Source organism: Tamandua tetradactyla, chromosome 3 (genome assembly GCF_023851605.1).
Source record: "Tamandua tetradactyla isolate mTamTet1 chromosome 3, mTamTet1.pri, whole genome shotgun sequence".
In the NCBI taxonomy this organism is placed as follows: Eukaryota; Metazoa; Chordata; class Mammalia; order Pilosa; family Myrmecophagidae; genus Tamandua; species Tamandua tetradactyla.
The window spans coordinates 194,687,317-194,711,988 of NC_135329.1; the positions used below are offsets into that span (position 1 = coordinate 194,687,317).

General features: G+C 54.7%; 3 protein-coding genes across 15 annotated transcripts in view; 1 reads left to right on the plus strand and 2 right to left on the minus strand.

Annotated features, from left to right (window-relative positions):
- Window positions 1-371: 371 nt before the first annotated feature.
- On the minus strand, window positions 372-3,316 carry CRYBA2 (crystallin beta A2). The gene is made up of 4 exons (XM_077152040.1): window positions 3,162-3,316; window positions 2,300-2,441; window positions 1,028-1,170; window positions 372-582 (listed from the first exon to the last, which is right to left on the minus strand). Exons 1-4 carry the CDS (start codon window positions 3,314-3,316, stop codon window positions 435-437), a joined length of 588 nt encoding a protein of 195 aa, XP_077008155.1. The 3' UTR covers window positions 372-434.
- Window positions 3,317-11,745: 8,429 nt separating this feature from the next.
- LOC143678111 (uncharacterized) lies at window positions 11,746-24,381 on the plus strand. 5 transcript variants are annotated; one of them, XR_013173077.1, is made up of 5 exons: window positions 11,746-12,171; window positions 20,196-20,293; window positions 21,873-21,953; window positions 23,080-23,198; window positions 23,638-24,381. XR_013173077.1 is itself a non-coding variant. In XM_077155175.1 (2 exons), exons 1-2 carry the CDS (start codon window positions 11,779-11,781, stop codon window positions 13,143-13,145), a joined length of 753 nt encoding a protein of 250 aa, XP_077011290.1. In that variant the 5' UTR covers window positions 11,746-11,778; the 3' UTR covers window positions 13,146-13,198. The 5 variants fall into 5 exon arrangements, 1 of the variants encoding a protein (XP_077011290.1); XR_013173079.1 differs by lacking the exons at window positions 23,080-23,198; window positions 23,638-24,381 and adding an exon at window positions 22,156-22,542; XR_013173078.1 differs by lacking the exons at window positions 11,746-12,171; window positions 20,196-20,293 and adding an exon at window positions 20,604-21,163.
- Window positions 13,203-24,672, minus strand: part of CFAP65 (cilia and flagella associated protein 65) — a 35,524-nt gene continuing 24,054 nt past the window's right edge. For 7 of the 9 annotated variants that reach the window (XM_077155167.1, XM_077155168.1, XM_077155171.1 and 4 more), the window contains exons 21-34: window positions 23,501-23,677; window positions 23,136-23,202; window positions 22,850-22,960; window positions 20,752-20,943; window positions 20,491-20,649; window positions 19,315-19,458; window positions 17,927-18,040; window positions 17,579-17,686; window positions 16,367-16,411; window positions 15,972-16,171; window positions 15,406-15,531; window positions 14,384-14,899; window positions 13,510-13,647; window positions 13,203-13,389 (exon numbers count right to left, since the gene is read on the minus strand). In XM_077155167.1, coding sequence (XP_077011282.1) covers window positions 13,257-13,389; window positions 13,510-13,647; window positions 14,384-14,899; window positions 15,406-15,531; window positions 15,972-16,171; window positions 16,367-16,411; window positions 17,579-17,686; window positions 17,927-18,040; window positions 19,315-19,458; window positions 20,491-20,649; window positions 20,752-20,943; window positions 22,850-22,960; window positions 23,136-23,202; window positions 23,501-23,677 — 2,230 coding nt within the window. In that variant the 3' untranslated portion in view covers window positions 13,203-13,256. Of the gene's footprint in view, window positions 13,390-13,509; window positions 13,648-14,383; window positions 14,900-15,405; window positions 15,532-15,971; window positions 16,172-16,366; window positions 16,412-16,892; window positions 17,436-17,578; window positions 17,687-17,926; window positions 18,041-19,314; window positions 19,459-20,490; window positions 20,650-20,751; window positions 20,980-22,849; window positions 22,961-23,135; window positions 23,203-23,500; window positions 23,678-24,672 lie in introns of those variants that run through there. The other 2 variants (XM_077155172.1, XM_077155173.1) reach the window with 2 other exon arrangements.

Sequence of the window (24,672 nt, forward strand, 5' to 3'; positions counted from 1 at the left end):
CATCTGACCAAGGGGCGTGTGGAGGTAGAAATCTAGCTAAGAATCCTGTGTGGAGCTGTGTCCATCCCACAATGGACACAGGATGGCAAAGGTGCCATCTGGGCTTAGTACCCCTAGCCCAAGCTGGTGGTTTTTTTTTGTTTTTTTTTTTTACCAGGGAGAGGTGTGGGATTTTTATTTAACAGGAGCCAAAAAATTCTAACAAGTGGTTTCCTCTTAGCCCCATCAGAGCCTAGTCATATATATCCTAAGCCAGGTTATGCTCCAGGCTCAAGGGTCCTTGACCCTGAAGGGTCAGGTTTGGAGGGAGAGACCTTCAGAGGGATGAGGATGGAAATCACAAAGTGAGGAAGCAAGAAGTAGGCAAGAGGGAGCAGGCAGGTCAAAAACCTTTATTGAGGGATCCTCAGATAAGGGGTCTGGGGTGACAAAGCCTAGTGCTGGACTCTCCGAATGGACTGCAGCTGCCCAGTGTGGGCCTGTGTGCCAAAGTCACCATAGGTACGGAACTCCCCGTCGTGCCAGTCCCGCTCCAATACATACTGGTAGCCCCTGTAGCCTGGATACTGGTAAGCCACCCACCTAGGTCGGTGAGGGCACAGGGTGATGAGTAGACTTTGCCATACCCTGGCATCTTCCATACCCTACTTTTGTCCTCCTCTAGTACTTCCCCTTTCTTGGCTCTCTACCTCATCCCAGTACCATTGCTTCTGTTTTCTGGATATGGATCACCCTGCCCTGCCTATTGTTGCTGGTCTTTCTATCCTCTTTCTCATCTTGTCTGCCATTGCCTCCTCACCCATGTTCCAAGTCTTCCTTCTATCTCTATATCATTCCCCTTTGCTATTCTTCTATTGCCCTCCCTCTTCAAGTCTTCATCATCCCACTTCCGCTTGCCCCCAAATCCTCCATATAATCACTTCCCCCGTTTCCCATTCCCATCACCTCTCTTCCCCACCTGCCTCTCTGGTCCCCATTGTTTCTCTGTTTTTCTCCCCAGCTCCCAGGTTGCAGTCACAAGACTCACGCTCCAGAGCTGACTTTGAGGGAACCCACGTCCTGGCTGGTCCAGCCCATGGCAGGCAGGGATGGGTAGTCATCATTGAGTTCAAACTTGCAGCCCTGGAAGTTCTCCCCCTCAAAAAGTGTCACACGGCTGTCGCTGTGGTTCTGAGGCACAGGAAGATGGTTGGGGGAGTCAGACCCTCCCAAGGGGTATGATTGGAGGTGTTCTCAACCCCACTCCATCCACCATTATGCCACTTAGGCCCCACAAATTCTCTCAGAGTTTGCTCTCCATCAGCAAACTAGCAGCCTGGGAAGCTGAGATGCTCAGAGGTCCCCCACCTGACCCCTCCTATGGCTTTGGGGATGTTTCAGAGATGCATCTAGGTCAGGGCTGGTGGGCATCTTATTGGAAGAGACCTCTTTTGCAGGAGGAAACTCAGATGTCCTGAGAGAAACCTAGTCCTTTAACCAAGAGCCTCACAGACTGCTCAGCTCCCTGCCCAGCACCCTGGGCACTGCCTCTCAAAGAGTAGGGCCCACTAAGGGGAACTGGACCTCAGACCAGCACAGACAGGCTAGGGCATCAGCATTGGGTCTTGACTTCCCAAACACCAGGCCTTTCTCCCTGTAGGGTTTATCAGCCTCCTAGGATGGAGAAGTTGGGCTAGTTCAGCACCTGCTTTCTGCCCTCCACCCTCCAGTCCCAGGCCTCACCAGTAGCACACCTAAGTCAGTACAAATGCGAAGTGAGATCCTCCTCTCTGGTGTATTTAATTCATTACTAGTCTTGACACACACACATGCATACACAAACACATGCACACACACGCTCCACCCTACCCCACTGAGGCTGACCCTCTTCTCAGCCTTGATCCCTGAGTTCTAGTCTCATCTTCATGTTAACCCTTGTGACCCTGGGTAAGTCACTTTACCCTTTTTGAGCCCCATTTTCACACTTGTTTATGGGGCTAACAGTAGACTACTCCCCCACCCCGGACCTCACTGGGCTGTGAGAGGACAGAGGTGCTCACAAGTATGAACCACTGGATGTGAGGGATTGGTGGGCGCTGTCCACGGTGCTGATCGCCAGCTGTCTAGGCTATGCCCACAATTCCAACTTTCCGAGTCTCCTCTAGCTCTGGGAATTGATGCCACTACCACCTATCAGGAAGATGTGGTCACACCCTCATGCAGGGGTGGATGTGGTTTGGGGGTGCCGTGGTGGGGCCAAGGTCTCCAGCTATGAGATAGGAGGTGGAGCAGAGGAGGAGGGGGAGCGGGCTGAGCTCACCGCACAGAGCACTGGCCGGAAGGACAGCAGCTGGTCGCTGTGGTGGCCGCCGCTGCCACTCCAGGCGCTCCAGCGAGGATAGTCACCCTTCTCCAGGATAAACTGCTGTCCCTGGAAGTTGGGGTACTCGAAACCCACCCAACTGGAGAAGGGGAAGAGGAGCTAGGAGGCATCTGTTCCAGCTTCTCTCCTCCCCGCCCCCTCTTTGCTGGCTGTGATTGAAAAGACCCAGAAACCCCATCTTTTGCCTCAACTCCAAATCCTACCCCCAACACACCCATTACGTGGCAGATCTAGCCCGTCATGAGGGTGATGACCCCAAGCTGGCTACTATCAGGGATCTGAGGCTTCCCGCTCAGGTCTCCCGGGTTGGAAGGAATTTTCCAGGTCAGGCACTTCACCAAACCAATCACTGTCAAGCCCTCCCAGCCGGCGGTAGCACCACCCAGGCCTCAGTGTTCCCCAAGGCCAGGGTGAGGCGGGCAGGAGGGGTTTGGCTTCCTTTTGCTTAACTAAGTATAGAGCCACCTAACATTGCACAGAGGAAAACTTCGGAGAGAACACAGCTACACTTGGAACTCCTTCCACTCCCCAGTGTCATCCGGACCAGCAAGGGGGCCCTTATCCCCTTAGTTCATGCGAGGACTTGCTCTCTTTCAATTGATTTGCCTTGTGGCGGGTGGGGGGCCGTGGGAAGGGCTGCAGGGTGGCCCACGTTGATGGGCCACTTTCTGGGATTAGGGTCAAGGAGACTGGGTCTGAGGAATGAAGGACTGAGGGTTGAGGTCCCAGATTTGGAGCTGGGACCCCCCGAACCCCGCGCCCCTCGCCCCAGCCCAGCCGCGGCCGGGCCATCACTCACGCGCCATCCTCCACCTTGACCGAGCGCACCCGGCGCAGGCCGCTGCCCTCGCTCACGCTAGCGCAGTCGCTGAGCAATCGACAGCGGCGACCCTGGAAATCCTCTTCGTCCCAGAGGGTGAGGCTGGCGGGCGCCGGCGGCTGGGCGCTGCTCATGGTCCTGCGGGCAGGAAGGGTCGGACGCCGCGCTCAGCGAGCACCCACCATGGCCTAAGCCCTCCCAACCTGGGTGGAGGTGGGGGGAGGCGGAGAAGGAGCCCGGGACTGGAGCGGTTCGCTCTCGCCTCGCCCTCTCCCGCCCCGAAGAGACCCAGCCCCGGCACCGGCACCTGTATTCCCCGGGTGGGTGAGCGCGGCACAGACACAAAAATGGAGAGGCTGCGCGCGGGCGGAGCGCGCGGGGCTTTATAACCAGCCCTGGCTCCCCGCCCTTTCCCTTCTCTCGCTAGTGGGGCTCGGGGGAACGGGGTGGGCTGAGTCAGCGGGCAGACCGTGGGCAGCTCTGGTCTCCCCAGGGAGCCGGGAACTTTCCCGCAGCCGCTGACCTGGCAGGTCCGCGGGAATCACAATGGAAAGTGCTGAGGTGCCGTCCCGCGCCCGCCGCAGCCTAGGCTGACTCTGCGCTTTTTCCCGGGCCGCAGCCAGGCGGGGCTCACTGGGCGTCGGGGCAGAAGGCTCCCCTCTGCACGTTACACCTCAGTATTGGAGGAGCCCGGCCGCCCCGGGGCCACGGCTAAGGCGGCGCGTTTCTGACTCGCGGTGCCCAAGTTCTTCCCAGCATCTAAACTCCACCTTTTCTAAGTCCTAGGTCAAGGCTTCCCTTCTGGGCGACACTAGGGCGGAGGTAGAGAAGGCGCCACGCCCCTCAGTCCTCTTTTCCCTGGAGGATCTGTCCATCGCAGCCCTTTTTCCTCTCCAGCCTGCGTTCGCGGAACCAGCGCTGTGTGTCCGAGAGTTGTTCTCGCCGCGGAGCTGGGAGGTGGTGACGGCCAGGACTGGTCGCAAGGCGGCGCTGAGCGCAGGAAACCTAAGGGTTTTAAACTGGTCAGAATAATAGTAACCAAAATAGTGACACTATGGTAGGTAAGAGGAACGGTTCAACCCTAGGGCTGTCAGACCCAAGGTGCTGCCCACCTCCCACTTCATCCCTCCTCCCCCCTGACAGCTCCTGGGTCTGGGGTCTTCAGTCCTGATGCCTCCCTGAGGGTAGCAACTGATTACTGAGCGCCTATTACAGGCCAGGAGTTCTGCTCAGCGATTTTAAGTGCTTGGTCTCAGTTCTCTCACCTACCGGATCCACTGATGTAGGTGCTATTATCCTGTACTTCACAGCTGACAAAGCAGAGGCCCAGAGGGGTTCCAGAATGGCTGAAGAGTGGGCCAACTGAGATGTGAACCTGGGCTTCTGTTGGACTGAAGATCCCCTGCTCTTACACACACACACACACCCGCAACCCTGGTAGCAGGTGTGATGGGGGAAGGGCAGGAAGATGGAGAAAAGAGAAAGAGGGGAAAGGTCTTGGAGCCCTAAGGAAAAACTCCAGGGAGGAAGTTTCCTCACAACTTGCAGCAGGATTTCCTAACTACCATAGCTGTCAATGGCACAGAAACTTCTGGCAAAATAGTGAGTTCACCTTGAATGGGGGTATCCCAGCAGAAGTGTGAGGGGCCAGTGGGAAGGAAACCAATGTTGTTGAAGTTCCCAGGAGCCAAGTGCTTCCCTAATAGATTCTGAGAACAGCCCTGTGATTTGTGTTTGCATGTACAGATGTGGAAACTGAGCTCAAGAAGGTGAAGGAGCTTGTCTGAGCTCACATAGGTAGCCAGTGTCAGAGCAAGGTCGGACCTTAGAACTTCCACTCCAAAAGTCCAGTGCTCTTCCCACTACCCCTGTCCAACCTCCAGTGACTACAGGGGTTAGAACAGGCCAGGAGCAGACACCCAGCTCACCCAAGGCTAGCCACACTGACCTTTTTACCTTTCTTCCAACATGTCAAACTTATCGCCATCTCAGAGCCTTTGCATTTGCTGATCCCTTTCCTTGGAATGGCTTAGTAATAAGATGTTGGTTGGCTGGCTCTTTGTTTCTTACCTCTTTGTTGGGGCGGGGGGGGGGTGCTCTGGCACTCTTACTTTCTAACACTCTGTTAAGTTATAATTCATCTTTCAATTATGGGTGTACTGAGTGTCTCCCTGCTTAGAGTATAGGACCCATTTAAGGGAGCAGGGTTTGTGTCTGTCTTGTACTCAAGTGTTCTCCTCAAATGCCATACTGTATATATATTAAGCACTCAATAAAACAGTTTGAATGAATGAACAAGGTGGTCAGGTGTGGGTCAAATGTCCATGGAGAAAGGAACTATAGAAGAAATTCTCCTATGGGGGAGGGGGCTGATGGTTTGCGCATCCTACCAGCCCCCCCATTCCTGAAGTTCTGGGGTGCTCAGAGCAGGCGCAGAGGGCAGCAGGAATCTTCCTTGGGTCTCTCTTTTGACTGGTAAGGAAGTGATGTTGGGGATCATGAGGTATAAAAAGGTGAGTGTCAAGAATACAGGGCCCTGAAGGAAAAAAATACAATGCCTTAGAACTCGGCATGGGTTGGGAGACAGTTAAAAATCCAGTTTAGCAGGATTGGGTCACAGCAGGGACAACCAGAGTCAGGTTTGACTGGGGGTGGGGTCAGGATCATACCCTGTCCATTGACTTTCCACCCTAGAGGGGATGAACAAACACAAATGGGGTACAGTTCCCCCTATACCATAAGGAGACCAAGAACCAACCCTAGTGTCCAGGCCATTTCACAAGTCGGGACTATGGCAGGGGAAGGGGGTGGGACTGAGGAATCCGACCTTTCTCGCCATCTCTCCTCCCTCCTCCCTCCCCCGGCAATTCTGGATTCGGCCACCAGAGGGAGGAGGCGGGCGGCATTGGCCGGAAAATGAGCGGTGGGCGGGGTAGAGGGGGGCGTCGGTGCGAGGCCGACAGCGCGAGGGGCGGCGGACGCGGGTGGCGAGTGCGTCAGGCTGTGAGTGTGCGCTGATCGGTGACGCGCGCGCTGGGTGCTAGTCAGGAGGGTAGGCGCTGTGCTTGGGCAAGGAGGGGCGGTGGGGGGGGGGGGACACACCCCTGGGGGTGGCGCTGCACCTGGGAGGGCAGTTTGCTGTCCAGGTGTTGGTCAGTGCGTGCGTGTGCGTGTGCGCGAGCGCTTTCAAGGGTTGGGGGGTGTCGTTGGCGGGGTTGGAGGAGGAAGTACAGCTGAGCTCTAAGGTAGAATTAGGGAGTCTGGCCTGGATTAAGGGCAGAGACTCTGTGTGCTGAGAAAGGCATCCCAGCTCCTCTTGCGGGGGTGTGGGTGGTGGTCCTCCACTAAGTAGCCTAAGAAGGGAAGGGCAGCTTCTCCCCTTCTCTGTACTTCAGTTTTCCCATCTGGAGAAGGCTCTGTAGGTCTCATCCACTCTGGTGGCTTTTAGTTCTAGGTGCCAGTGAGCAGCTTTCTCAGAAAAGTGCACTCCACCAAACCTGCCAAGAGGGGCCTGACCAGAAGACCTGTTCCCTCCGGGACATCACATCTCCCCAGATTCTTCTACCGCATTGGGCCTCATAGTCTTGTGAGAAACGGAGAAACAAGCCTCTGAGGGGAAGAGGCAAGGAAAGGGCTGGAGGGGATGTACTGGACTCCCTCCCAGTCTCTTTCCCACCAGGCTGGTCCAGCTCTGACCCCTGAGCCTTCCCCTCCCCATTACCTCCCAACCCCCACCAGCTGCTCCTGTTTGTTTTCCCAAATTGGTTGCACTCAGCTTCCTGAAGGATGGATGCACAGGTGGCTTTGTTTGCCAGCTCAGCACTCTCACCCCTACCCCCTCCACATTCACAGTCTCGACTTTGGGAATGGAGGTGGGTTAGAGAAACATAAAACCAGAGCCCCCAGATCTACATTTCAGAAAGACCTCAAGATCCTATAGGGGCCTCATCACCTTTAGAGACCCTCCACCCTGACCCCATTGTCCTCCATCTCATAAAGAGACTTCTGGATGCCACAGTGAATCCTCAGGATCCCCATGCCCCATGGAGTCTATCAAAACAGGCACTGTGGGATCCCACAGAGAAACCCTTGAATTCCATCCTGAGTGCCCTCAGTGAGGTCCTGAGGCCCCAACCAGACTCCTCTCCCAAGGCTCCATCCCAGGTGAAGACCCCAAGAACTCCCAGAGAAGCGGCCCTCCCTCACAGCCCCATCCCATCATTAGCCCCTCTTCTCATACTCCTGGGTGGCTTAGTGGTATCAGGTGGCCAAGGTCCCCTCTCCCAGCCTGCCTGCTCCCAACCTTACCCCTCATTTCCCTGGGAAATCATCCAGGGCTTTGGTGGCTGTAGATGCAAATTTTGTGACCGGTGTTCTCCCCCCACCGTGTCTCAGCTGCCCATCGGGTACCATCAGCAGCCCCTCCTTTCCAGACAGCTCCTCCACTCCCCACCCCCACCCAGGCCAGGAGCTAGGATCAGGCAGAGGAGTACCTTCCCTGGGGCTGTCCAGGTCCCGGTCTCCTGGGAGACAGAGATAAGGCGGGTACAGAGACCAGCCGGGCTCCCCCAGGGTCTGACAGCTGTGCCCAAAAGAGGTGGATCCTAAGAGGGCTGGGAGCCCCACCCACACAGGCGCTTTATCCTAGCCCAGTATAAACAGAGCCTCTCTTCATTGTCCCTCAGTGAGGATGGAGAACTGGCCATCATCCAGGGAGAGGGAAAGCAATTTTCACCACCACCCACTTGCTCATACACAAAGCCACAGGCCTCACACAGGGTGGCACAGAGAGTGCACATATATATATACAAGTTCACAGGCAGATGGGGACAATCACCCACACAGATGCAGGCACATGGACCTGCCCCTCATGCATCCTATGTGAACAGTCTCATTTTAGAAACCAGTAGATACCCTAACAGTCACATCCATATTTGTTCCTTCTCTTATGCCTCAAAGATTTAAAAAGATGCACTACATGGCAGGTACTGTGCTGTGTGCATTCCGGCATGCTTATGTATCTGTGCACGTTCATAGGCCCACACACCCCTTCCACAGTCACAAAGATGCCATCATCTCAGCCACCCACCTACGATCACAGACACAAAGGGGCTAAGAATGTAGACTCTGGAGTCATGCTACCTGGGTTCAAGTCCAAGTGCCACTGCTTATAAATTGGATAAACTTGTGCTCTGCTACTCAATTTTTCCCCTCTATAAAATGGGAATAATAATAATAGTCATAAAGAGCGTTGTGAAGACTTAAATGCAGGTAAAGCACAGAAGCCCAATAAAAGTCAGCTGTTGCTGTGGTTGTCATTGTAATTGGCTTTGTTGCATGGCTCCTCCCCCTTCCCACTGGAGCTGGGCCAGGTTGGGGGGAGGCTTGGAGCAGAAAGCATGGCCCTAGGATCTGCATTCCCCTCTCCCCAACTCAGCCCTGTGGAAGCCAGCTGGGTACCAGGTCCCCTTTCCACCTCATCCGTTCAAGCAACTCAGCCCCTGAGTGCACAGTTGGCACAGGGGTGTCCGAGGAGGGCATCCCAATTTCCTTTGTTCCTGCTTAGGCCTCTGCTGTCCTGGAAAGGACACTTGGGAGTTGAGCTGGAGACCTGGCTTCTAGTCTAGTGCTTCTCCAAGCTCCATATTTAGCCTTGGGCCTGTCACTCCCCTTCTTGGGGCCTCAGTTTTTTCTCTGTCAACTAAACTGGCTGCTGGCTGGGGAGGAGCCTCCCAGCCCTGACTCCTGTGAGGCCTCAGGAAGCCTCCCTCCCACCCCAGCCCAACCTCTGTCCCCACCACCCACCCACCCACCTGGCCCAGCCAGTGTGAGGGGGCGAGTCGCTGCAGTTGCCATGGGGACTAATCTCCAAGAAGGTCAGCGAGGCTCCAGGACCGCCTTGGCCGGATGGGGATTAGCACCTGGGCATGAACTCCCCCCAGGGCCTCTACTCCCAGGTCCTCCCACCCTCCCCAGACCCTGAGCAACTTCCCAGCCTAGAATCAGCTGGTTGGGTGGGTGGGTGGCTGGAGGCAGAACAGGTGCTACGGCTGGTGGTCTGTCCAGCTGTGGCCAGGAGAGAAATGGGAAGTGGGGGGAATGGGGTCAGACCTGTGCCCCTCACAGTCCCCAGCCCCAGGCCTGAGGCACATCCCCCTGCATCTTCTGCTCTTTAGTAGGGGGAGATGGGTCTTCCCAGATAGGAGTGCCACACCCCACCTCCAGCTTTGGCTTGTCCCCACTTGCAGCCCACCTAAAAGCCACCTCTTTCACCTAGGTGGGGGTAATTTCCCAACCCAATGTGGGAGGGGCGGAGGCAATTCTCACATACTCTCCTTATCCCCGTGCCTTCCACCTCTGGTTGCCCCCTAACTCTACATCTTAAAATCTCCCATTAGCTCACACTGTCTCTGTCCCTTTCTCTGACTTCTCTGTTGTCTCTGGCTATCTCTGATTTCTCTTTCTGTCCACCTCCTGCCCTCACCGTCTGGGGGTCAGCAACTCTTTGGGCCTCATGGTTCTCCCACCTCTCTGGCTGCATCCTCTGTCTGTACATCTGCCATTCTACCTATATTCTCCCGTCTCTTTCTCACTCCTCCCTTCTCCGTTTCTCTTCCCACTTCCACCACTACCCACACTTCAATTGCTCAGTCCCATTTTCTGTTTCTTCCACTACCTGTTCCCTCCCCCACCCATCGACAGGAAGCAGGCTCTGGCTTTGAGCAGGAGGGGGGAGGGGGCTGCCTGCCTCGCACACCAGCTGCTGAGCCCACCCCTCCCCGGCCCTGCACCTGCAGGCCTGCCAGGCGCCTGGAGACTCCGCCCCAGCCAGGCAAGGGAGGAGGGACCTGGAGGTGAGGCCAGATCCCTGTCCACGGCCAGGAAATACAGGCCTTGGGGAGGGTGGAGGTCTGGGGAAATTAGGCACTGGGGGGAGGGGATCAGAGCCGATCTTAGCCCATTTGGGTGGCTTTACTCTTCTCCCCTCAAGGACGGCTTGTGTCTGAGGGTAGGGTGGGGTGGGGTGGGGTGGGGGTGGGGGTGCAGGAATTACCATTCCAGGGAGAGCCCTCTTTGTTGTACAGGCCCAGGGCCTGGAATCCTAGCCAGGGGTAACTCTGGCCCCCTTTCATGACTGGGAGAGGGGAGAGGCAGCCCCTGAAAGACACAGGGAAGATGTGCCAACCCCATGCCAGGCGTCTGACAGGCAAAGCATCAGTGTCAGGCAAGGAGCAAAGGCCCAGAACAGAAGCTTGGTTAGGGAAGCCAGGATGGGGGGCTGCACACAGCCCAGCCTGGGGACCTGTGGATCCTTCCCAGCCCCCCTCCCAGGCACAGGAGCTGCTCCACCTAGCACCTCACTGCAGTCCACCCCTGCCCCAGACCTGCCTGGGATCTGTCAGAGCCATCTCGTCCCCTCCCCCATCCCTTTCTCTGAGCCAAGGACTCAACAGATCCTGTGGGTCCTGCGGGTAGTTGGGTGAGGAATAGTGGTAGAGTGGGTGATGGTGGAGGGGACAGGCCAGCATCTCCAGGAACATCCATTTTGGAGCCGGACGGGACCACTGACTCCCGGTCTTGGTTCCCATCTCCTTAGGGGCTGCTTCTGCCCATTGTTGTGTGTGTGTGTGTGTGTGTGTGTGTGTGTGTGTGTGTGTGTGTGTGTGTGTGTTGGGGGGGAATTCAGTCCCTCCATACGATACTTCCTCACCCTCACGGGAAACTGCAACCCCTCACCGCTGTCTGAGGAGCCTTCCTTCCGCCCTCATTTACCACTGGCCCTTCTCTCTGGGGCTGGCTCTGACTGACCTTAGGTCTGGGTGGAGCCCTTGGTTCTGGGCTCTCTAAGCAGGAGGCCAGGGGTTTGGGGAAATTGCCTTCCCACCCCTACCCCCCACCCACTGTGGCTAACTGGGAAGGGGTGGGGCTGTCCCAGGTTTGGGTTATGGCTAATGATCTGGGACTCCTGCGTGAACCCAGAGCCACTTAGATGCACCCCGGATCCCAGCTGACTGACCCAAGATGTGGAACATGACATTTGGGAGAGTCGAGAACTGCCTCACCTGGGGACCCTGTCAGGCAAGGGCAGCCCCACCCCCACCCCCCCGTGTTTGTTCTCTCTAGTCTGACCGTCTGCTTCAGACATGGCAGGACTGAGAGAGGGATCGGGGAGGTGGCAGGGAGTGAATCTCAGGATATCAGGACCGAAGCCTCTTGGAACTGTAGTAGCGGGATTTGAGTCTCTCCGTTGGCCCTCAGCTCCCCCACCCACACTTCAACACCTCACAGCTTCTGCCAGAACCCCTTGGGAGCCTCCATCTTCTGGAGGGCCACTAGGTTCAAAGGAATGGCGAGGAGTCCAGAAACCAGTATAAAGGGACTAGGGAGACTCCCGGGAAGCCAGAGCAAACTTCTCATTGTGCAAATGGGAAAACCAAGGAGAGTTTGGGAAATGACTTGCCCAAGGCCACAGAAGTCGCTGGGACAGAGGTGGACCAGCATCCGGGTTTTCACCTCCGGAAGCGCTCCTGTTCCAGGCCACAGCCCTCTTTGCTACCCCGTGGAGCCTGCTCGGCCGGGATTACCCGGAATCAGGATGCGCCGCCCGGGAGCTGCCGGTAGGGCAGGGCAGAGCGGGCAGGGCCGGATGGGAGCCGGATCTCCCCAGGGAGCGGCGCACGGACCTCTCCGACCCGTACGGCGGCGGCGGCGGCAGGTGTCTGCGTGGCGATCCGGCCGGGCCCCCGGGCGGGTGCTGAGAGGCCGCCCCTGCCTCACGCGAGCCGAACGAACAAAACGCTCAGGTCCGGTTTGTGCGAGGGGCTCGTCGCGGGGCGGGAGCGGAGGGCCCGGGGCCTGGCCGTGGCCCTCGATGATCATCTGGTCCTCGTCTTTCCCGAGCTCAGTGCGGCACCGCTCTCCGCTAGCCGCCGCCCTCACCTGCGCGCATCTGCAGCTGACACGTCGGCGGCCGCGGCGGCCACCACAGGTGCAGGTTTGGCCCGCCCCTCCCTTCCTGGCCGCCCTCCACCCGCCTTCTCGGCCCCCTCCGCCCCGTCGGGCCCTGCTTGGCTTAGTCCCCAGCCCTCGCCCTGGAGCTTGTGCCCGAGTCAGGGCTCGCGGGCTCTTATACGGCCTGTTCAACCCCCGCCCCTGGACACACACACACACACACACACACACACACACACACTCACACCTGTCCAGGCGCTCGTTTGCTCGGAGCAAATATTGACTCAGAGGAGGCGGAGCGCACCCCCGCCCCCTACCCCTCTCCCCGCCCCCTCCCGGGCTCTGGGGCCAGAGCTTCTCGGAGGCCCCCACCGCGGGGGGTTGGGGGGGGCGGGTGCCTGGGACCTGGGCGCCTCTGAAACAACACCAGATGTCACTTTTCCACCCACCTGCCTCTCGGAAGGAGAAGCAGAGGACAGAGGCTGCCGGGCGGGGGTTGGGGGGGATTGAGGAAGGCAATCTCTTGGTCTGGGGATTCATAGTCACGATAGGAATCGCTTAGTAGGGTCTGTGGCCCTCTGTCTAGCCGTGACCTCGACCCAGCGCCTAGTTCCTCTTTCGCGGCGAGGCTCGTTTTTTCCCGCTTCTCAGCCCCTTAGGAGAATCCCGGGAACCCAGCAGAGGCTGAGAAGGGGCTGGCATTGGGGGGTACCGAGCCTCAGAACTGGTGTGGCGGAGAAAGAGGAGGGGTGGCCGCTCCACCCCGCGGCCACCTGCCGCGCTCACCCGGCCTGGCGGCAGTCCGTGTCTACCCGGTCACCCTGCGGCAAAGGACAGCCAAGCCCCACCTGGGGCGCCCCCCACCGGCCAGGCCGACTCCTGAGCCGGGCAGTGAGCGGAGAGAGCTCTCGCCAGGCTGCGGCGTGGAGCGGCCAGGCGCATCCTCCCAGTCCCCGGTCCCCGCGGCGTCGCTGCTGTCCACTCTGTCAGCTGTCGCCACCACCCCTCTAAGAGCGCCCCCCGCGCGCGAGTTCCCTTTGCGGAAAGGAAATAAAATCAAGGTAGACATGGAAAAAAAGACTCGATGCTTTACTGGCGGGTGGAGAGGGAGCCAGGAGGGGCCTAGGGCAGCATGTTGGTGGGGCTGGGCACCGGCGTCCGCGAAGACTTGGTGGTGGGCGGCACGGCCACGAGGGGCACCTCCACTGGCTGCAGCACGAAGGGGGTCTGCGGCGGTGGGTTCGGAGTGGAAATCCTAGAAGTCAGAAATTCGCCGTGTGGGGGTGCGGGCGGGGCTTCGGGCCGAGCCTCTGCCGGGGCAGGACCCCGAGCGCCTCCCGCAGCGTTCCCTCCTCCGCTGACCCGGGGCCCCCACCTGGGCGCGCTGAGCGGCGGCAGGGCGATGACGCGCGGCCGCGAGGTGAGCACCACCTCCCCGCGGCTCGCCTCTACCAGGATGTTCTGGAGCATGTTCTCCAGCAGCGCCTCCTGCAGGTTGGCGAAGGCCCGGAGCCTGCAGGCAGGACCGGGAGGAGGGCGGGGAGGGGAAACGCAGGGTCAGAGCTGCCATCAACCGCCCTGGAGTTCTCGGCTAGCTTCCTCCGTGGGGTAGTGCCACGAGCTTTACAGGGATTTTCATTTATTCCCCATTTCCCAACACTATGGGGCATCCTTGTTCCAATTTTACCGACGCCAAAAGTGTGGCTAAGAGAGATCGAGTTGTCAGACGTCACGGTGCTGTGAGAAGAAGTGGGATTCGAACCCAGACAATCATCCTTCACGTCCCAGGCCAGGTTTGGGGAAAGGTAGCCAAGGATGTGAGGGTGCAGAAGGGGCTGGGTGGGACCTAGTGTAACCCGATAAGGAAAGAAAGCCTCCATAGAGCAGCCCTAGGGAAAGACGGTGCAAAAAGAGGCCAGATTTGCCTCCTGGCTTTAAAACCCATTTGGAAGACTCTGAGGGTGCTAGCCACCTTCCTGACAGTGGTATGCTGGTAAATGGCTAACAACCGGCTTTCCAAAGCAAAATTGCTAAAGGCTCAGGTTTGCCATTTTTCAGCTCTGTAAATATTCCCCCTGCCCGCTTCACCCCCCTTCCCCGCTCTCCCACTCCCAAGCTGAAGCTACCAATGGATGTCACTGAATGCTGATTTGTGCACATGGGAAGCAGCCTGCCCAGCATGCCTTGCCTTCTGGGATCCTTCCGCACATAGCCCTCTCCCAACCCACCCATAGGACCCTGCTGCTCACCGGCTGATGGCCTCCTTCTCATCCTGCTCTTGCTCCTCCTTCATTATGACCTTCAGCTGCTGCTGCCACTGCCGTTGCAGGGACTCCTGGGATCCAGGCTGCAGTGCGGGTGTCGACCCTGGCCAGGCCAACTTCTCTTCCTTCTCCCCCATCACCTTCTCTTCGGACTCTTCGTCTGTCTCCTCCTTGTCCATCTCCTCCTCCTCTTCCAACTCCTCTTCTTCCTCCTCCTCCTCCTCTTCCTCCTCCTCCAACTCCTCCTCTTCCTCTTCACCCTTTTCCTCCTCCTCCCTCCATTCCTTCTTCCCCAACCTTGATTTGTCCTCCTCCTTCTCTTTGCCTTTCTTGTCCTCCCAGCTATTGGGAGGTGGAGACAGGACTGGCATCTGGTGCAGGCTGCTCCTGTGGACCATGGATCTGGCTGAATGCTCATTCCAGAACTGGCTGAAGTATGGCACCTCCTCCACCAGGCTTTTGCCCACAGCCTCATGGAAGTTCTTGTCCTCCAGCAGGCCTCTGGGTGGGAGGAAGGAGGAGGCCCTTGCTGAGGGGTCTCTCAGTCCCCTCTGGGACCCTGGCTTCAGGGGTCCCCATGGAGTGGCTCTTGCCTACTTTGACCATAAACAGGGTCTAAGTGGAAGAGGGGAGTCTTTGGTCAGTTGCCCCTCCTGCCCCTCTTCAGAGGAATGTATGTTTGGGCCCCATGGATTCTTAGAGGTGAACATCATATGGTGGAGGAGGAGCCAGAAGATCAGAGTTATACAGATGAGGGGTGGGAGCCCTGGGAAGGCAGAGAACGGGCTCTAAACCTTGTCTACCATCCAGGGATGGAGTAGAACTCAGGATCCAAACCTGAGAATTCCTCCATATAGCTGATCTGGGATCAATTGTAGAGGAATTTTGAGAGGATGTTTCTATTTCTCAGGAAGGGAAGGGTTGGGACTTCAGGGACTATGGAGTAGGCTGGGATGGGCTGGAGAGATAGGAGCACCGGAGTGAGTGTCCAGAAGAGGGACCATTACCTGATGATGGTGGTGAGACAGTCAATCAAAAGCTGCTTTTCCTCCTTGGAGACAGGGGCCTCCTTACAGGATTCTTCCTGAGAAGTCTCTGACTCCTCCTTGGGGAGCTTCCTTTTTGGCAGCTCCCTGGAGCAAGCCATGACATTCTAAGTGGCCTGGGCAGGCCACCATGCCAGGATTGGGGGCATGAGCAATGGTGGTGGCTGCCCAGGCATGAGGGCATAAATGCATTTGGAGGAGCCTTCAGCCTTAACCCAAATGCAGTCCCACTACCTTCCAGAACCAAGCCTGACCCTCAGAGGCAGTGTAGGGCCTACAGAGGATCCAAGTTGGAAAGGCAAGGGATGAGGACAGAAGGACTGGGGCCTAGTTGGATTCCCCAGGGGGCTCTGGTTGCTTTGTCCCCTTCTTCAGAAGGCCTAAGAAGGAATGGAGGTATCTTGAACCCAGAAAGCTGTGCTTGTTCCAAATTCTCCCAAGGGTTGGGTGGGCAGCCCCTTTTCTGGCACAGGGAAGAGGGCAAAGGGTAGGGGAAGAAGAGCCCTGCTTTCTCCCCCTGAACTCACAGGTGCAAGAAGTGGCAAGGAAATTCTGAGAAGTTGGCCAGGAAGTAGTCAGTGGCATGGGCACGAGCAGTGAGGCCCAGGCGGAGCATGCCTGGTGCGGGTGGCTCTGGGCATGGCCAGGATGACTGCTCGGGTGGGAACTGCAAGTTCCAGCTGGCAGGCTGGTTGGGAGGCTTCTGGTTCTTGATGGGGGGCAGCGTCTTTGGAGAGGAGGAGGCACGGAAGACAGGGGCTTGGGGATCACACTCTCATCACATACGTATGTGGCCCCACCCATTGGCATTCTCGTCCCTCCCTTTTGGGAAGCTGGGGCAGGGGTCGGAGGTAACTCTGGGAATGAGTAAGGACCCTCCCAAGTTAGCCCAAGGAGATGTGTCTACAGGTTATGGCCTCACCTTGTACTTCTTCCCGAGTTCACAGGCTGCACAATATTTCCTCCTCTGTGGAAGCAGAGAGACCCCTGCTTTAGGATGGCTAGAGAAACCCACCCCTTCCTCTCCCTCTTATTGGCCCTCAAGGGCCTGCAGCCAATGCCAGACCCTGCTGCCCTTCTGGTTCTGTCCAGCTCCCAGTTACACCCTCCTCCAGAACCTTCCCTAGGGAAGTGCTGGCTGCAGGGCAGCCCTTGACATTTTGCCTGCCACCAAGGAGAATCTGGTCACCCAAGTGAGGGAAAGAGAAAGAGATGCCACTGCTCATTTGAAGGCTGCCCCAGGGAGCTTGGTCCTTGTGCCCTAGGGCTTTGTGGTTTGGTGACATAAGGAAAGGGCCTCCCTTATCATGACTGAATTCAGAAATCCCTCCTCCCGTGCCACCAAGGTAATAGTCTGCATTTGCAGTTGGTTCAAAGCTTCAGAGGGGAGCAGTGCCTCCCTGGGCTTCAGGGTGGTGGACCCAAAGGTGATCAGGATGAAGAAGAAATTTAGAGAGGAACCAAGATGGGTGCTTCGTCTCGTGTTTATTACCAGTCTACCCCATAAATACTAATGGTCTATGTTTAGTGAATGCTTGCTAGATGCCAGCCACTGTGCTACATAGCTTCCAGGGGGCATTCACTCTAATCTTCACAGCAGCCCCACAACACAGATAATATTTTACTTGCAGTAAAAAATCCTTTGTAAAGTTTTATTTTTCACCTTTTTAGTCAAATATGTACAAAATGGAGAGAACACTACAAAGAACTCTCCATTACTCATTGCCCAGTTTCAATCATTAGCAACTCAGGGCTGATTTTGTTTCACTTGTGCTCCACCTCTGGATTATCCTGAAGCCAATCCCAGCTGTCATACTACCCCAGTATACAGTAGAAGGGAGCTGAGAGTTTAAATTGCTCTCAGCTCCCAGGGGCTCTGAGCTTGCGCAGAGTCGGCATGTGCGAAGTGCTGGTCGCATGAAGAAGGAGTGGTCAGCCAGCCTTCTGTCCCCGGAGAGCCTCAGGATGGCAGAGGGGAAGCTCTGCTCTGTCTAAAGAATGGGAACTCATCTTTTTATGGTGGGCTGGCTGGTTTTGCACACAGGACCACCTCAAACTATCTCTCTGTCCCCTCTGGTGAGGCCAGTTAGAAAGATCGGCGGTGACTGCGTCCCGCTCAGCCCGCTGTCCTCACCTGCACTTTCCTGTCGGTGATGGTGAACTCCACCTTCTGTCGGGCCTTCTCCTCCTTCCACTCCTGCAGTTCTCTATGGTACCGCTTCAGGAGCTCCTGCCGGTACACCTGGGACCCAGGGCCAGGAGAGAGGCCATGGTATGGAGAGCCTGTGACAGCAGGGCCTTGCCCTAGGCCTGCGCTGGGGATCCCCCACCCCCACCCCATGCTTCCAGTAGCAGGCCTCTGCCTCTTTCTGGGGATTTGAGGGTCTGAGAGCCCACTCGACCCCCACCCGCCCCCACCCACTGCCCCTCGGATGTGGAGCTGTGTTTCCATCATCCCTTCTGGCTGGGGCTGGCCCCCTACCCTGCATAGCAGGTCCACGCTGTAAAAGCTGGCATCCACCGAGGCCTTCAGCGTCACCACAAATGGGACGGTATCTTCAGGACCCACCTCCCCTATCATGGGACTCACTGATACCTGTGGGTTTGGGGAAGGGGTTGTTGGCAAGTGGAAGTAAAACAGTTTTTGGTACCAGAAAGTGGGGTGCTGCTATGACAAAGACCTGAAAATGTGGAAGCAGCTTTGGAATTGGGTAATGAGTAAAGGTGAAAGAGTTGTGAGGCACTTGGTAGAAGTCTAGACTGTTCTGAAGAGAATTTTGGTAGAAATATGGACATTAAGATACTTCTGATGAGGCCTTAGAAGGAAATGGTGAATATGTTCTTCGAAACTGGAGGAAAGACAATCTATGTTATAAAGTGGTAAGGAACTTCATGAAATTGTGTTCTGATGTTGGTTGGAAGGCAGAATTTGTAAGCCATGAACTTGGATATTTTAACTGAGGAGATTTCCAAGCTAAGCCTGGTTTCTTGCAGCTTTTCATGAAATATGAAAGGAAAGAGATGAGCTGAGAAATGAACTCATACACAAAGAACCCAGAAACTGATGATTTGGGTACCAGGTAGTGTGCTCTGAGATTACAGCCTGTCCCACGATTGTGTATTTGAAGGAGATAATTTATTTTTTAGGTTTCACAGGTCCATCAGACAGAGGGATTTTGACCCAGGATGGACCACAACCATAACTGATTTTGATGAGACTTTTACTTAGCATTGTTACTGAAATGACATAAGACTTCTGAGATGTCAGAACGAATGTGTTTTGCATGTGAGAAGACCATGTCTTTTTGGGGGTCCAGAGAGCAAACTGTTGGGAATCAAGCCGTATGCCCTGACAAAAGGCATGTACAGGTCCCAACCCCATGGTTTAAGCCCATTTGAAATAGGACCTTTGAAGATGTCATTAGTTAAGCTGTGCCCAAACTAAATGAGTGAGCCTTAATCCAATATGGCTGAGGTCCTTATAAACAAAGGAAATTGGACTCAGAAAGAGAAACCAAGGGAGCAGCCAGAAGCTGTAAGTCAGCAGAACCCAGAGGAGAAAAGGGAAGACATTGCCATGTATATTGCCACGTGATGGAAAAGCTGAGGAATCCTAAAGATTGCCAGCCAGCCAGGAGATACTAATCCCAGAAGGAAGCAAGCCTTCTAGCCCCTGAAACTGTGAGCCAATAAATTCTTTTTGGACAACTTTTTCCATGGTTTTTGTTTTTCCAGCTGAGAAACTAAAACAGGAGTCTATGGAGCTTCTCAAGGGGGACAGGATGGGTGGGTTGAGGTCGGGTAGAGTGGGGTGGGATGGGTCTGGAGCCCTGCTAGAGTCCTGCTTCCATATGCATAGAGGACTCTCACCTCCCCGAGATCTAGAGGCTTCTGCTGCCAGGCAAAGATGATTGTCTCATTCTTGGAGATGTTGTTGAGGAACAGCAGGCGACTGCACTTGCTCTGCACAGGGATATTTCCCAGGGAGATGTGGGACTGGGACAGGAAGACGGTCTGTTGATAGTGACAGTAAAATGGTAACTTTGGGAGGTGAAGAAATGACCACAGTGAATACTACCAGCTACTGAGTGCATTCCACAGGCCAGGTGCCATGTGAATGCCTTGCTGTGGCAAGGCTTCACATGCATTTGATCCCCACAATAGCCCTATGATATAGGTACCATTATTGTCCCCTTTTTACAAGTGTGCTGCTGAGGTTCAGAGCACATGAGTAATTGTCAATGGCCTCTTACTTGCACTGGATAAACCCAGACCCTATGCCTTTACCCATGAAAATAGGCCTGGATCTTCCAAGCTCAGAGAATCACACAGAACCTGAATGCCTCCAAGGCATGGACTTTGTCTGGCTCTTTTCTAGGTCCCCAGGGCCTACACAGTGCTCCTTCTGGAATAGGAGTCCAACTAGGGTTTGCGTGAGTGGCTGGACAAGTAGGTGTACAATGGATAGTGGTTGGATGGATGGGTGCATGGATGGATGGAGAAGTGGATGGATGGATAGATGGGTCGAAGGATCTATGGGTGAATGCAGAGATGAGTAGTAGATGGATGGGTGGATAGGTAGATGGATGGGTAGATGGATGTATGGTCAGACCTCCCAACAGTAAGGAATATGTGAACTAAAAGTATTGTTATTGACCCAGATAACTCAGTAAAATTCATCAAGGTTCAGGGGAGGGACTATTCTCTATAAAGATAAAGATCTAAAACAGGAGAACTTTTTTCTACCCTAGACAAAACTCCCATCACAACATCAGAGGGCTGAACAGAGGGCCCAAAGCAGCAAGTGGAGTGACTTGAGCAGGAACACCTGTGGGCACTAGGTGGCAGGGTAAGCTTCTCATGGAGTGGTGAGGGCTAAATCTGGAGGAGGGCTGATTCCAAGCCTTGTCTTTGCAACCCTTCCTTCTCAACTCCATCTCATTTACTTCCTAGCCTTCCCATCCCTCTGCTCTGGCCATCAGAAGCCCTCAGAAGCCCTCAGCCTTCCTCATTCCAAAGCTTCACTCCTTCCCAGCTGTTTCCCACCTGTCCAGGAATCATCAGCCTAGAGTGTGTGAAGCTGTTATCCCATGAGGAGATGCTGTGGAATGGGGCCGTATCCCCCATGATGTGGGAGTCGTAGCCCACTCCCTGGAAGCGGATGAGGGCTGAGTTCCATCCCAGGATGTGTATGGGCACGTCCACCTGGGAAGTTAGCAGAATGGGGGTCAGTGGTGGTCAGAGCAAGGCTTGCTGAGGAATCCAACTCCCACCCACCACCCCATACTATCCCAGGCAGCTGCTCACTGTGTAAGTCTTGGCCTCGATGGGTGAAAAGATCCACAGGACCCGAGCAGTTGTGCCTGGCTGGATGTCCCCTTCGGGGTTGAGGCAGCAGAAGATTGGGTGATCAAAATTTTTTTCTTGAATCTGAGACAAGATGTTGGTCTGGATCTTATATGTCACGGGCACCGAGCCACCATTATACAGCTCATAAATCTGCAGGAATAGGAACATCTTCACAATGGCTCAGCACTGCAATTCAGAGAACCTGGGATCATGTGCCCATTGTGGGAGGACACGTTGATCTCCATGATGTTGCCCTGAGACCCCAGAGCTCCCCTAGATACCTCTGATTTCCCTTACGCCTCGACCACCAAGAAGTATGCAAATCTTTCTTGAAACTGTACTTTCAGTCTGTGGCATTTTCAGACAATAGGTAATCCTATTTGTAAACGAGCAGTTTATTTTATTTACCCTTAACTTATCTTTGCCAAGTTATAAGGGGACACGCATGCCAGGGACACTAATGTGAGGATTTAAGGAAATGTCCAACTATGTACCTTCCAGACCTTTCATTATTTTATAGACTTATCAGGCTGCCACTCTCCACATCTGCCATTTGAGGAAGTCTTGCTCAAAAGTAGGTAAGAGAGTGGAAGAAAGGTCTGAGGTCCCCAAGACTAAGCCAAAGATTGAGAATGTCCTAGAAGAAACCAAAGATCTTCTAGTCCAATAACTCATTTTATAGATGAGAAAACTTAAGCCAAAGAGAATAAAGAATTCATTAGGACTTAGTCCTGGATCCTCTTTCATCTCTCTCAATACTTGCTCCTGATTTCATTTGATTTCTCTAGCCTGGATCATCCCTCTGGGCTCCAAGCTTTATATTCAACTTGTACTTGGCAGCCCCTCTTGGCTGCCTCATAGGCATCTCAAACTTAACCAAAACCAAACTCTTCCCTCTAAAACCTAGTTTTTCTCCTTTTGACACGTGGTACTACATATTCACCATAACTCAAACTAGAACCCAATATTTCCATAACCCCTCCCTTTCATTTACTTCCCATATACAATCCTCAGCAAGTCCCAATAATTCTGCCTCCAAAATGTATATTAAATTTGTTCACTTCTCTTTGTCTTGACAGCTCTCTCTCACAGTCCAATCTCATTTCTTGTGAATGGAAGAGGAAGCTTGGCCACAGAAAGGAATTAAGAGACACAACAAGGTCCGTGCCACCTTCTGTTGATTACACTCAAAGTCCCAGCAAGATGGTTTTGGGAAGCTCTCCAGGGGCCAAAGGAGCTTTCCTTTTCTAGGGCCTGGGCCTCTGGGAAGCCAGTAGGGTAGAGGGTGGTGGAGAGAAGTGAACAGAGCTCAGGGCTAGGGCCCCCCTTCCAGGACCTAGAAGCTTGTTCCTCTGTCACTAGGAAGAATGGCTGGAGACCTCTGCCCAGAAACACAAGAGCTTCCAAATGATTGCAAATTCCACTGCTACAAAATGTTTGGGGAAATACTATGTCCCCACTCTTGGAGAGTCTCAGCATGCATTTTCAGAGCAAAGGTACCTGATTCCCTCCAATTAATAAAGAAAATTTTATGGCTTCCCTGGGATTCATATTCCAGTTTGTCACACTCCAGAAAAGCATCCCTCTTGAAACAATTTCTTTTAAACTGTGGCTGAGACTTATCAGTGAGCAGGTCATGAGATCAATTTAGGGGTTGTGTCCAGCATTTAAAAAGTGGAACAGAATTAAAAAAAAAATCTATTAAACTACTTTCCATGTAGCTTAAGTATTGCTTTGGGATACTTTTGTTTTGGGTGTATGTGCATGTACATAGTGGGCTATAATCTAAACAATATTATAGTGTGGTTCATGGTCAAAGAAGTTTGAGGAACTCTATGCCAGAGGAAGGAAACACCCCTTTTACTTGGGAACTTGGCTTTAGTACCAGGCAGAGGCAACTAAGGATTCTTGCCTGGAGTCTCTCCCAGGGGCCCTGCCTTGTACAGTGAGGGTCCCTGGAGGGCAGGGTCTTTGTCACTCTGTCAAGGGATAACACAGAGTTATGCAGAGACCAACGCTTAGGCCCCTTGGTGAGTGGATGACATGGGCCACTGACCTGCCGTGGGGGCAGCTTGTCACCGATGGGGACAGGGATGAACTGGTGGCTGGTGGAGGTGAAGTGCACGTATTTCTGCTCCAGCTCCACTGTCACACCTATGAAATTTAGCTGGAAACAGAAAGCCCATGAGTAGACTCCTTTCCTGGGAGGAAGTGCAGCTCCCAGCAGAGTGATCTGGACCTCGGCTCCCAGGGTCACCACTTCCTGCTCTTCTCATGCTTGTCCAGAGAGCCCCCTCCTCCAGCCTGGAGCCCAGGACATGACCAGGGTGCTGGGGTCTCACCAGGATCTCACGACCATGGGACACCTTGAAGAGCACTGGGAGGCGATCAGTGCCGATGAACAGGTGACTGGAGGGGAGGGGACAAGTCCAGGAGTGAGTTATTGAGTCCCGACACAAGTGAGAGAACAGATGGGGCAGGGCACGCCTGTAGCTTTAAGCGGGCTAGCTCCTAAAACCATGTGGAACCCCCTGGGCTGGGACTGGATGAGGGGAAAAATAAAGCACTCTTGGAGCTTCCCTTCAGATAAGAAGATGGGCTCTTTCCAGGATTCCCCCAGAGTCACAGTGGAAGGTCAGACCCTCCAGGAGTCGGGGCGAAGGGGATCTCCAGGACGGGAGGTGCAGGGTCGGGGTAGGGGACACACCTGTATTTGAACTCCACCATCTGCTCCTGCCCAGGACTCAGGCTCCCGGTCTTGGGTTTGATGGAGAAAATGCAATTGTCCTGCACACGCATTTGGTGCAATTCTGTGTGGTCAAACTCTGCTTGCTCTGCCCACAGCTCCAGGTCAATCTGCTGGTCACTTGGAAAGAGGAAGGCCCTGGGAGAAGTGGTGGGAACCAGGGAGAGTGAGGCCATGCAAAGGATAAGCCAGTTGGAACAGAGAGGCGGGAGCTCTGAGCCCTGAACTGAGCAGATGGAGGCCTCCTCAATGCCTCCCTGACTTCATGCCCCCCATTGGCAAGCTGTCCTATGCATGGCAGAGCACATGTGGCTGTTGTGGGTTCTCTCTTCATAATGGCTCCCAAACCCACGAGAAGAGGCAGGGCCACATAACTCATGGGAAATGAAGATTGGGGGCTCTCATTGTGGGTCAGGGGCTGAGGGGTCGGTCACCACTAAAGGAGTGATTTAGTAACTGAAGATCCATCCATCAGATGGAATGTCATGCAATTATTAAAAATAATGAGTTAGATCTATATTTATCTGTATCGATCTGAAAGGAATGCTATTGATACAAGACCAGGTGAAAATGTTTTGCAGAAAGTAATATGTGTAGTGTTGCATCATTAATGAAATGGAAGAGAAAAAGAATGACCCTGTTATTGTGCAAATGTGTCTGTACATTGCACCGGCACTGAGAACCACATGGAAAGCACACTTCAAACCCCGCTCCCCTCAGCAGGGCAGACTCGCAGAGGGAGATGGGGAACTTCTCTTTTTTCTTCCATCACCCTGGTATTGTTTGATGTGTTACAGTATGAGTAAACCAAAAACCATCCTCTACATGGTTCGCTCCCCCCATTGACCCCACCTCGCCCACCCAGGCTCCCTCCTGAATGATCTCGACCCCTTTCCTCTTGCTGGTCCTCTAGTGTTGGCTTCCATCACCCCCATGTGGGCGACTGCAACAGCCTCCCACCTGGCCCCTTCACCGCTGGCCTCAGTCCAACCACTAAATCCATTCGCCCACAGCAGCTGGAGTGACAGCTCTTGAGAGGAGATCATATCCTTGCCCCCGACCCCAGATGGAATTCCATCAGTGTCCTCAGGAAGGAGTTCAGACTCTCAGGCACAGCCCACCACTCACTCCCT